At 40.0% G+C, this 12,927-nt stretch overlaps 1 protein-coding gene across 13 annotated transcripts in view; it reads left to right on the forward strand.

Annotated features, from left to right (window-relative positions):
• Tnrc6b (trinucleotide repeat containing adaptor 6B) overlaps positions 1–12,927 on the forward strand; it is a 205,858-nt gene that overhangs the window by 166,178 nt on the left and 26,753 nt on the right. For 10 of the 13 annotated variants that reach the window (XM_076911659.1, XM_076911660.1, XM_076911653.1 and 7 more), the window contains 5 exons: positions 752–826; positions 1,589–1,634; positions 2,817–2,953; positions 3,917–4,087; positions 8,281–8,406. In XM_076911659.1, coding sequence (XP_076767774.1) covers positions 752–826; positions 1,589–1,634; positions 2,817–2,953; positions 3,917–4,087; positions 8,281–8,406 — 555 coding nt within the window. The remainder of the gene's footprint in view (positions 1–751; positions 827–1,588; positions 1,635–2,816; positions 2,954–3,916; positions 4,088–8,280; positions 8,407–12,927) is intronic. The other 3 variants (XM_076911663.1, XM_076911661.1, XM_076911662.1) reach the window with 1 other exon arrangement.

Raw genomic sequence — 12,927 nt, forward strand, 5'->3', positions numbered from 1 at the left:
GTATATGATACAATATTATAATATACATTTATTTATGGAGAGGGAGAGAGAGTGAGCGCATAAACAAGCCAGTTGTGGTGCCTCATATATGTAATCATAACCTTTAAAGACAGGCAGAAGGATCAAATGTTTAAGGTATTCTAGGCTTCAGTGAGTGAGGACATCCTGTCTCAACTAATACCAACAATAATAACAAGCATGATATATCATAACATGTGGAATTTTTACCTATAGAATGCACAGGTCCACAAAGCTCACCCCACATCCCGTTAATCCCTGCTTTCCACTGCCCCAGACCTCAAAGATAGTGTCTTTCTCCAAGCCTCTTTCCTACTGAGAACTGATGACTTTCATGCTGAGAACCATATGAAGAGCTCTCTGGATACATTCCACATTGTCCCCACTGGTTGAAGTAGGCTTCTTTCCAAACAACATGCACCAGTAGCAATTCTTTCCATTACAAGCCTGCTGGGGTCACTGGAGAGCATTCTTCTGGAGATGGCAGTAGCAGCATGTAGACATCTTATACAACCTGATACTACTTCTTTCCATGTAAAAAGTAAACTTCGTTTTTCCACTTCACTGTGATAAGTAGGAAGGAATAAAAGCATGACTGGACCTAGGGCTTACTAGTCATTTAAAGCTATCAGGTTCAGAAAGGTGAACTCTCAGCTTTGCATTTCAGTGTAGTTTATAGTTTGTGAGGCTGTGATGGGCTCTGTGACTGAGGTCGCATGTTTCATTTCTGTAGTGCTCGATAAAAGGAGGAAACAATGATTCGTGGATGAATCCTCTTGCCAAACAGTTTTCAAATATGGGATTGCTGGTAAGTTTCATTTTTCTTCATGTGTAAATGTATCTCAAATTACAGGCATAGTACAAATTTAAGGACCACTACCCTGTACAGTACAAAATTATAGATTTAAATATAGGTTAAACAGTATTCTTGGCCCTCTGAGCTAAACAGTATTTTCATTTTATTAAGTGATATATACCAACATTCTTTCTCTTGGAAAGGCAGAAACAAAAAGGACACTTAAATGGACACTTGTTACTAGTGTTTGCATCATCATTTTTATAAAGAAAAATAATCAGAATAACTATGCTGGAATTCATTATGTAGAGAATAATTTATGCTGGATCTTTAATTTCCTTTTCTCTTGGGAACACTAAGGATACCTGGCCATGGTTGTGAAAAGACAAATGATTTAGCTTGGCTACACAGTTCAAGATCTGCTCACTGGCACGTCATAAGATGTTGTCATCATGTAGCTACGGCTTGTGGCGTTTGACCATGCTTACTGAAGAATGAGTTTATTTCTCAGGAAGCTGTTGAACTGGTCCTCTGTGCATAGCTGTACTGATGTTGCTTACATGTGGAATTGAGTGTTAGACATTTAATTAAGCATGGATGGCCGTCAAATTGTGATTGCAAAACTGTTGCAGCCTCTACTCCAGTTTCAGGTTCACTGCAGAGGGTCTTGTGGAGTGCCTGTAGTCAGATGTAGTGAACAGTAGCACCTCTTCTCTGATTGAAAAATCTGTATCCTTAACTATTTCTCACTTATGTTTGCTTTGTTTTGTTCAGAGTCAAACTGAGGATAACCCAAGCAGCAAAATGGATTTGTCTGTAGGTGTGTATCTCTCCACAAATAGGAATGGGATGTATTCGTGGCTATGACAGGCCCTTGGGAATCTCCTGCCCTGCTTGGGTTAAGGCTATCAGTTCAATAGGCATTTACTAAAAGCTTTATTTTGTATAAAATTTCATGCACTACACAGTATAGAGGTTGAAAATTCAAATGACTAGAGAGCCAGGAGAATGCAAAGGGATGTTAAATGCTAGGTGAACTGTTTAATTGTGAAGAGGGTGTGTCCACCTCAGGAATCAGCCTTGTTCTGCCTGAGCTGGTTATGGCATGGAAAGTGCAGACTTCACTGGACCATCCCTTATTAGCATCCAGATTTTTTTCCAAGTACTGGGAGCTAGATTCAGATTATTTTAATATGTCTGTGATACTGGTAAATTAGGCCATCAAATTGACTCTCTGTACCCTAAGGTTTTCATCATTGACACACTTTTCCATTGTGACTAGAGCAGATGCAGGATCAGCCCTTCATCTGTGAGGTCTTTCCTCAGTAATACTTTTGTTCACCTCAAGGAACATAAAAAGAATCAAACTAAGAGTAAGAAAACAATCCTGGATAGCAATGGTAATGTGTAGTTTGAGCTGCAACCCAATCACGCCATCATTTAACAGACTTGTAGGGCTTAGAAAGGGAGGAGGAGATAGTCATCATGTATGCAGAGAGAGAGCAGGGTCACACATGCAGATGAAGCTGTGCTGTAGACATACATGCTCAACTGGGTTAAATGCTTAAGCTTTAAATTTTGAGCAATAGGAGTACCTATGATTTGTCTGTTCCCCATAATTGTTTTAAAACTCCAACAATGTATCTAACAGGTACTAACATAGCAAAATAGACAGGTCTCTCACTGAGAACATTTGACTTCATGAGCAAGATGTATTCACCTAGCATGTCAATTGTAATCTAAATATTTGTTTAATCAGTTTTGCCTCAAGTTTCTCAAGTGTTTCATGGTAGACAAGCTGCAGCAAATACATATTTAATTTTTGAAAAACAGTCCCTTATGTGCTCCAGGAACAGAACAAGCACCCTGAACCAGTGTGCTGGTCTCATTCCTAAGAGTAGAGAGAATTTGTCCCCAGGACCCCAGAGAAAAAATGGGCCAGGTTACATGTGGCTCTTGAGGGAGACTTTGATTCCTGAAGTTTTTATTTATGTCCTTTCAGATAAGAAATTTGATGTGGACAAGAGAACAATGAATCTCGGGGATTTTAATGATATCATGAGGAAGGATCGACCTGGGTTCCGTCCACCTAATTCCAAAGACTTGGGAACCACAGACAGTGGGCCTTATTTTGAGAAGGTGAGTTGAATGCTTTGTTTAAAATAAAAGTTTATGAGAATTACTGTGTTCATATTTGTCTTCTGATAGCTAATTCTAGAGAAAGCATAAACTTCCAAACCTAGCAAGTTAAAACCATGACTATCCCCTACATTAATGTGGTGACATGAAAATAGCTGATGTCAACAAGAGATTGGGCAGGGACAAGAGCCATCTGTCCTTATCGGTTTTCTGATAGAGCTGTAAGTTTTGGGGGGAGATGGAGGGCACTTAGAACATGGAGAAGAAACTTTAGAGATCAGTTTACTCTGCAGTCTTCTTGTTCCTGCTGCTGTGCCAGCTACAGCACAGTCTGGACTTTGTGCAAACATTTGTATCTTGTCCGAGCTGGTGCTGGGCTGGGAGGCTCCCCGTCCTTCCTGCTTCCCTGCCCTAGTGACTTGTGTCAGGGAACCCATATATTCTTCAGGTCTCACTCCTGATTGAGGCAAGTAACTTTTACTCACTTGTTGTGATTTTTAACATTTCTAATCAAACTATTGGTTCAGAATACTGTTTTATAGTGCTCCTGGGCCCCATAAGACATTTAAAACCCAAACATAGACATCTGGGCCAATAGCATTGCTGCCAGTCTAGGTGACACCATATTCATAAGAAGATTGCCTGGCTTCTGCTTCAGGAGTCACACCACCAGAGTAATGGGTATTAGACTTTATAAACAGCGTCTGACAACCCTTGTCCTGGTGTGGTGGATGACTGGGTTTTACTAACTTAGAGGAAGAGAAAGTCTCTATTGAAGAGGTTGACAGATGGTGTCTGCTGGGCAACATGTGATGATTATTATCAGATCCAATTTTCTTCTGGGGTTATTGCTAATCCACTCTTGCTTTGTTTATTCCTAGTGTGTCTCTCTTTCCCTTCTTGCATTCTGTTGCTTCACTAACCAACACTCATTGTGATTGGCTAACTCCTACTACCTTTCAGCTGACTTTGCCTTTCTCCAATCAAGATGGGTGCCTTGGGGATGAGGCTCCCTGCTCTCCCTTCTCCCCTTCTCCCAGCTACAAGCTGTCTCCCTCTGGTTCCACACTACCCAACGTCAGCCTTGGAGCAATCGGCACAGGGCTCAACCCCCAAAACTTCGCTGCTAGACAAGTAAGGAGGCCTCTCAGATTTGTAATTGCTTGGCTGTGGCCTCACCTTGGCCCTGGTCTTCAGTTTATTGCATCATTTGTCTGTCTTGGGAAACTCGTTGATTACTGAATGCACAGAATGATATTAAGTGTAGGTTTTTACATCTTTCAGCCCATAGAACCCATCTCTCTTCATGTTTCTCAACATAGATTTTACTTTAAATCTGTTTCTTTTATCTTTTCCTTTTTGGTTATAACTGACTTAAGAAAATATGAATGAGACTATTAGTATATAATCTAGCGCCGGGCGGTGGTGGCACATGCCTTTAATCCCAGCACTTGGGAGGCAGAGACAAGCGGATTTCTGAGTTCGAGGCCAGCCTGGTCTACAGAGTGAGTTCCAGGACAGCCAGGGCTACACAGAGAAACCCTGTCTCAAAAAACCAAAAAAAAAAAAAAAAAAAAAAAGATAATCTAGTTATGTTTGCCATTTTTAATATTGGATTATATCTTTGGCTGGAGAGGTGACAGCAAGTAATTAAGAGCACTACTGTTCTTGTAGAGGATCGGGGTTTGTTCCAGCACCGGTATAGCAGCTCCCAGCCTCTGATAACTCCTGTCCTAGGGGAGCAGATACCCTCTTCTAGCTTCTGCAGTCACCAGACATACACATGAAGCACAGACTGTTCATATATGTAAACTAAAAGTAAATATTGTTAAAGCCATTAGAATATATAATATGGATTTCAGGAGTCTCTTTAATTTAGTATACCTGCTAACCAAAAATTAGTAGTAAAATTAGTAAGGATAAATAAATAAAGGTTTAAGGGTTACAGTATTTTAAAAATCTAGCTTCTTGGGGCTGAGGAGTTGAATGTCTTTAGAAATTAAACCATAGTATTTACATAGAGAAGGAGATCTTTAATAGTAAAGCTTTAAAGTTAATGAAGTTAGTGAAGACTAACTATTGCTCAAGCATTGGTGAGCAATAATTGCCAAAATTAGTCCTCCAAGCAAGGGCCACACAGCAGCATCAGAACTGGCAGGGCTGATCAGGTGATAATGCTTACTCACTCTTACAAGCCTGAGGGGACACAGCAAGGCCACCAGGGTCTGTTGTAGTTTCATGAATAAAACCAGGAATCTGGGGCCAGCAATGCAGCAATGACTCCAACAGTGGTGCTTTCCTAGAGAGGAAAAGCACCTGTGACTCCTCACTTGCCACTGTGCCATTCACCTCAGGAAGGGCCCAAGAACATGAATTATACAATGTGTAGTTGAATCTATTCTGTTTCGTGTGGTGACTCTCACATGGACATTAAAGGCTCAGGTAAAACAGGACCACTTAGACCATAGTCAAGTTCTATACAGCCTCTCATGCAGATTAAGGTAGATTATGCTGTGTCCACATATTCAGGTTAGTTATCTCTGGATTGGGGGTCATAAGACAGTTTTCCTGTCTCCTTCCTTTAATCTCAGCATTTTGTTTGTTTGCTTGTTTGTAGTTTTCTAAATAGGGTGGGTATGTATTGCTTACATGAACAGAGAAAACAGTGTTTTGAAAATGCTTATTTTATATTGAGGTACAGAAAATATAAACTATAATGTGGTTCCAGGCTTGCATAAATACCCAGTGCTGTTAGTAAGTAAATGCAAGTTTAATAGACCAGCCACCAGTTTGACATTAACTTTAAAAAGAAGACAATTCCTCATTGTCTTTGTAATGGGTAGGTTACTACAAAATCCATTGGTATCAAGTTGGTGAATATGTCCTACCCAATAGGTTCTAACTGTTTCAAACTGCTATCATACAAAGTTCATTAAATTTACTTCATAATTAAAAGAAAAAACACTTAAGCCAGAGATGGTAGCACACCTTTAATTCCAGTACTTGAGCGGCCAAGGCAGAAGGATCAGGAGGCGGGAGTTTGAAGCCAACTTGGCTATAATGTGAGATTATGTCTCTAATAATAAGAAATAATAATATTTTTTTGCCAAATCACAGAATATTTCAATCAGTTCGCTTTTTATTTTAAATTTATATTTTTTTTTTTTTCTAAATTAAAGCCTGGGGTTGGGACATATATCCCTAACTATTATGAGGACATTAGATACAGGTTATCTTAGAACTTCCACATATGTCTGAAAAGCTTGAACAATAGTCAGATATTGGCATGTGTACAACCTTTGAGTCACTGTCTCCATAATTCCTAGATCTAATGTTTTTGAAGGCCACATACCGTTGCTTTAAGCAAACCTAAGCCAGAAAATGAACTAAAGTACCATATTAGAGTGGCAGTAAAACATTTGTATAGACTGCTGTTGGGTTGTTTGTATTAACTTTGGAAACACCAATGCTATGTGGTGGCTTCAGACACCCTTGAATTTTGGCAGGAAGCTGAGAATCTTCTTATTAAAGGAAAGGCTGAAATTTAAAATAACTCTAGCTAGGTGTGGAAGCTCACATAGGCAGGTCTCAGTTCAAGGCCAGCCTGCTCTACAGAGTGAGTTCCAGGACAACCAGGGTTACACAGAGAAACCCTGTGTCTGGAAAAACCAAAATTAAAATAAAATGACTCTAACCTAGGTGCAGTGACATAATTTAAACAACCCTTGGGAAAATAAAGTCTGTGGTAGATCTTCGATCTTTTTATGATATATACATATTTTAATTGCCATTTCTACTTTCTGTTTGTAATCATTTTTAGTTTTAGTGCTTTTTACGTTCATTAATTTGCGTCTGGCAGTCTCTTAATCTAATTTTGAATCATTAAAGCCATCACAGTATCTTCAGTATTCTAAAACTTAATGATGCTATGTAAATTCTTTAAGATTACCTTATTCCTGTGTTAAACTGGGAATAATAACCTCAGTTTACAAATGCATTATTTGCTGTCTTTGCTGAAGATGTTTAGTGGGGTGTTTTCAAATGAATGGTTGTTGGGTCATTGATATGTGCATCCTGTAGACCAAGGCTTTATGGGATTCTGAGAATGCCAAAAGGAAGGATTAAACTGTTACCAGGAAAAAAAAAATAGTGAATGACTGAATCGTGGTTTTAATGGACATCGGCAGAGTTCCTTCTGATATTTGGCTAGCACAGAGGGGAATTCGGTCACTTTGTCCATGGATGAGGAAGAGGAGGTGTGGGGGAAGATACCCTTGATGGGCTCTTTAATTCAAGCCTTGAATAGGCCAAGAGTACACAGCATAGAGAACCTCAGGATGCCAGGTGGTGGTGCCATGCCTCCAGTGCCAGCTGAGATACTTAGTAAGACACTGGCAGTGGGGACAATCCTCAGTCAGGGGAAACAGTGACAAGTTCTTTACTGGAGAACTTTCCTTAGCCAGAAACAAATCAGAAAGGTGGGGGGCCCCAGGGCTGAGCTTCCCCTGCTTTCATTGGAAGATTAGATATGAGCTCAGTGATTCATTGGGAATCATAGAATTAACATTATATATATATACACATACTCTTTTTAATGTGAAATTGCAGGTGAGTAATATTATTTTCATAATCTAGAATGATATGTAATGTATCCTTTCCTTCTTATTTTGATGTGAAGTTGATGAACATTTTCTCATTTAGCAAAGAAAGCCAACAGATTTAGGACAGGGAAGGATGTGCAGCTAGATCAGGGTCCTTCTGAGTGACTGATTGGTTAAGCCAACTAATAGAGGAAAGTGATACCCATGTTACTTTACACTGATAGTCTGATTATAGTATGTGTTTTTACCCAGGTTCCTTTTAAGATGGATCTCATATTATGAAGTCTGAGAATTAAATTTGATAAGCCCAGACTTATAAAAAGAGGGTTCTTAAGCCCGGTATGGTTGCACATGCCTGTAATCCCAACACTTAAGAGGCTCATCTCAGCTGAGCACAGAATGAAACCCTGTCTCAAATAAGCAATCTAGAAATCTTGTCCCGCCAGCTCTTTTCAGTCACAAGTAATGTAACACTTCCTCTAACATTTTGTTAGATTTAACCCTTTCGGTTTATAGACTTTATCAGATCACCTGTAGTAACTGATCTGCCTGTGACTCAGTTTGAATAACTGTCCCCCAACATCCCAAGGAGCTCCTTGATTCTAAAATGAATGCTGTCATTCCGTGTAGTAGAGATCTTCATTCTTAGGGATAGAAATGAGAACTACTGCTTAATCATCTTCTTGAATTGATAAGACATCCTGACTGGTACTATTCTCTCTGCAGGGCGGCAGTCATGGTTTGTTTGGAAACAGCACAGCACAATCGAGAGGCCTGCACACTCCAGTGCAGCCACTGAGTTCTTCTCCTGGTCTCCGGGCGCAAGTGCCTCCCCAGTTTATCTCCCCCCAGGTAAGAAATTTTATGTTCCTACCTTTCAGAGTTAAGAACCCATTCAGGTAGCAGCCCATTGTTACTGCCTGGTTGATGCACAAGAAAAGATTACTTACAGTTAGACATTTGACAGATCCAGGTGCCAAGTGAAAAATTATTAGAACAGAATATTAGCTCCCTTTTTAAATTGCATCAAGAATACAAAGTAGATGCTTTGCAACAACTGTCTAATATATTGTTTTTTAGTGTGACTAATTAAAAGCAGTTCATAAATTCTAAGGTGACAGTATTCAAAAGCAGATAGCCTTCAAGTATTTGCCTGAAGATAAACAGAATTATGAGATTCCACATTTTTCTGTACATCTCTGAGGAGCTGTATGCTAAAATGCTGACTGGCTTCCTACCCTGAGAGAGCCCTAGAGCTGGTGAAGAGGCCAGTATGACAGGACACTCTGAAGCAAAGGCAACAAACAGGTAGTGGGATAAATGGCATAGATGGTCACCAAGTTTGGGGACCAAGGTGATGTCTCACCTGATCAAATGTCACAAGCATCACTAGCAGTGACATATAAACTGGGTCTTGAAGAATAAGTTCAAATTTTCTATGCATGGCCACATTAAAGAGGCCTTCCAAGCCGCAGAAGCCTCACGCCAGTGCAATCATAGTTGGCGCTTGGCATGAGGAAAGGCAGTTGGTCTGAATGAATGGCTAGTGTGAACAGGTTGGTAGAGATGTGTGTATTTATCAGTGAGATGGGAAGAAAATAGACAAGGAATTATGGACAGAATGTGGCAAAAACTACATTTGCATTGTTCAGGAGTTTGAATCTTGTCCTCTAAGCTGACTTTGTCAACTTGCTCATAACTATGATCTGGGCTGCTACTTTTAAAGGTCTCCCTCCCTCCCTCTGTTGAGACAGTTACTGGGATTTGGGACCTGCTCAATCATAGGTAGTTTTCTTTTAATATGTATGCACTATATTTAAGTTAATTTAATATTACAAAATACACAGATATTTGTGTGTGTGTGTGTGTGTGTGTGTGTGTGTGTGTGTGTGTGTGTACAGTGGCCATGGATGCCAGAGGAGGGTATCAGATCCTCTTGAACTTGAATTACAGATCACCATGACCTTTGTGCTGGGACATAAACCCCAGCTGCATGTGTTCATCTCCATCCTGTCTGTCCCGTCATGTTCTCCCGCCCCCACTTCACTGGGTTCGTTGTGTTTGTGTGGTGGTTACTGTAGACAATAGAATGTTAAGCAGTTTTTCGGGGATGGCAGAAAAGTCTAAGAGATGACTTATACCTTATATCTCTCCAACCAAGTGACCCCAAAACACCAGTCATACTTTAGAACACTATTGTCTGGGGCTGCCATTCAGCATGATCTTTACTTCCTTGGCTCTCTACTTCAGGGATACTTTCTCAGGCTAAGCTCTGAAGCTTACAGTGCTTCCCCGCTACTCTTGTCTTCTTACCTTCCAGAGGTTTCCTTGTCTTTCCTTCCCCCTCCACTTCTTGACTCTTTGCCTCTCTACCCCTTGAGTCAAACTTCACAGCATTGAGGATGACAACAATTGTGTTGTATGCATCCCATTGACTTTGTGCATGTGCAGACTTGCTGTTGATCTATGTGCCTACCATTGTTAACATTGTGTCCTACTGTTTTCCCCTGTTGCGAAATAGTCTTCACATTGATTCCTTACCGTCTCTTGATTCTTGGGATGGAACCCAGGGTGTACTAGGTACATAACATAAGTGAGCTATACCCCAGCCCATATTGATCATTCTTCTGGTTTTTTCATTTTTTTCGTTTTGTTTTGTTTTTTGTTTTTAGGGTTTTGGGTTTGATTTGGTTTGGTTTTGAGACAGGGTCTTACTATAACCAGGCTAGCCTTAAAATCGCAGAGATCCTCCTCCTTCTGTCTCCCCAGTGCTGGGGTTAAAGGGATATACCACCACATCTGGCATTGTTAATCATTATCAGAAACTTGTTTCATTAGATACATTTACCTTGATTTGTTTAACAGTCTTTCTTTTTTATTGGATATTGTTTCTAATTTCTGCTATTATAAGTAATCTGCAGATAAGATCTTATACAAAAATCTTTATCAATATTAGTTTCTTTGTTTCTGTGGAATGCAGCCTGGCCTTAAGTTTATGGTCCTCCTGCCTTAGCCTTCTTAGTGGTAGGACCCATATGTAGTCCTACATTATTTCTAAACCTAGTTGTCCAGAATGAAGTGTTTGAGGATTTTTTTTTCTAAAGCATAAACACTGAAACTTAACATTTATTACAAGGCTGGGAATGTTGTTCAGTGATAGAAAAGTCATGTTTGAGACCCTAGGTTCTTTTCCTAACACAGCCAGGAAAAAAAAAAAAAAAAAAAAAAGGAATGAAGAATTGTTAAAGCCGTTGCTTGTACAGTTGCTCTACCTCTCTAGTCACTGGAATATTCAGAAAGTAAGATTCTGGTGGCTTTTGTCATGCCTTGAAATTTCTGTCATTTTGCACCTGCAATGCTTTGTTAAAAATCCATATTGCTTGCATCAAGATCTTCACTTTCTCCAGCCCAGCTGGAGACTGAAGGCTTTTAAGCCTGTATAATTATCTCTCCATAATAGAAATATGCAAACCTGCACTTTAATTACTTTGTATCCTAGGTCTGAGCAGCCATTTGCCAGGAGCATAGTGGTGTTACTCCTGGCCCTTTTGAAATTCTTGTGAGGAGACACTGTATCTGCAGCCTGAAGAGGCAAGGGCACATAGAAAGACCTCCTGGGTATTAACTATTAAAGTCTAAAATGGTCAACTTAAGGAGCAGATGCAGTGGTGCAATGTAAATATAAGAATGCCTTGTGTTGGTGTGCTTTTCTATATCCAGCCATCTTTAAATAGTGTGTTGTTGGTTTTGCCTTTTTGATTTCAGGCAATGAAATTATATAGTATACATGAAAGAATTCACAAAGCTGGTGCTTTAATCCCAGCACTCAGGAGGCAAGAGGATCTCTGAGTTCTAAGCCAGCCTGGTCTACAGATCAAGTTCCAGGACAGCCAGGGCTACACAGAGAAACCTTGTCTCAAGGGGGGAAAAGGAAGAAACTATATACTATATGTAGTATATATGAACTATATAGGAATATTGTAGAAGGTATATTCCACATACCTATCATAAGACTGGGATGGGAGCCAAATCCCATGGTCATGGTATTCCCATACTGTGCTGTGAATTCAGAAGCTCAAAGAGAGATCAAACCGATTTTTAAGTTGATTGGCAACACTCAGCATCATTGGTATCTCTTAGATGGAGAGAGAGAAAGCAACCAGCCTCACAGTAGAATCAGTTGGGTAATTGGGTGTGGCTGAGATCATGGAAAAAAATGAGATGATGGGCAAGATATATAGCAGGTTTGAACTTGATCAGATAGTTCTAGACTAGAGAGTGTCAAAGAGAAGATAGATAGTCGTGCATCCTTGAGGATGTTCAGAGGTGGTAACTTGAAATTAATACAGAACTCCCAGGTGTGATCTTTAGCACATGCCTTTAATCCTAGCAATCAGGCAGAGCCAGGCAACTCTACAGCCTGGTGTACATAGTTAGTTACAGGACAGCTGGGGCTACTCAGAGAAGTCCTGTGTCAAACAAAACAAAACAAAACAAAACAAAAATTAATAGGGAACTGGCCAGATTGACTTCAACCAAGGTGCTAAAGAAAGTAAGATTGGAATACTCCATGGAAAGGAACAGATTGAGCTATAGAATGGGCAATGACGTTAAAGAGAGACAGAGATACTGTTAGAACACAGACTCGGAGGGAGAAAGTAAGCAGTAATAAAAGAGTCCATCTTTGGGTGTGACTTAGTTCTTTGCTTACACTAGTTGTGTACAACCAACTGGTGACTAAGGAGTGCTTCTTCTGCCTCCGTCTGAAGTAGAGTGTAGAGGGGGCTGAAAAGATTGCTCAGCAGCCCGGCACTCCCTACTGTCCAGGGCTATGCAGTGAGACCCTGCCTCAAAAAAAAAAAAAAAAAAAAAAAAAAAAAAAGGCTTGGAGCTCAGAGACACTTGTTTGTGGGGCTGGAGAGATGACTCGGTCGTTGGGAATGCTGACTGCTCTTCCAGAAGAGCAGAGTTCAATTCCCAGCAACGACAAGGCAGTTCACAACTGTCTGTGACTCAAGTTCCAGAGCATCTGACACCCTCACACAGACATGTATACAGGCAAAACACCAATGCACATGAAATAAAAATAAATACAATTTAAAAAAAAAAAAAGACATTTGTTTGGCTTAGTTAATGGGCTTGTTTTAGGATAGGCAGAAGTTTTAGTCTCATCCTCCTAAATTATTCTCAGCTCTATCTAGTTGGTTCTGCGTTTCCATCCATGGTCCCATAGGGTAGCATAGAGTGGCTGGCAATAAGTAGATAAAAAGATAGAGAATTACATGGTAAATGACTCTTCACTTAGAATAATGATGATGGTTTGTTCATTTAATAAGCATTTATGGAATATCTACTTTGTGCCCTCTACATACA

This window comes from Arvicanthis niloticus, chromosome 13 (assembly GCF_011762505.2).
Source record: "Arvicanthis niloticus isolate mArvNil1 chromosome 13, mArvNil1.pat.X, whole genome shotgun sequence".
NCBI classification, from domain to species: Eukaryota; Metazoa; Chordata; class Mammalia; order Rodentia; family Muridae; genus Arvicanthis; species Arvicanthis niloticus.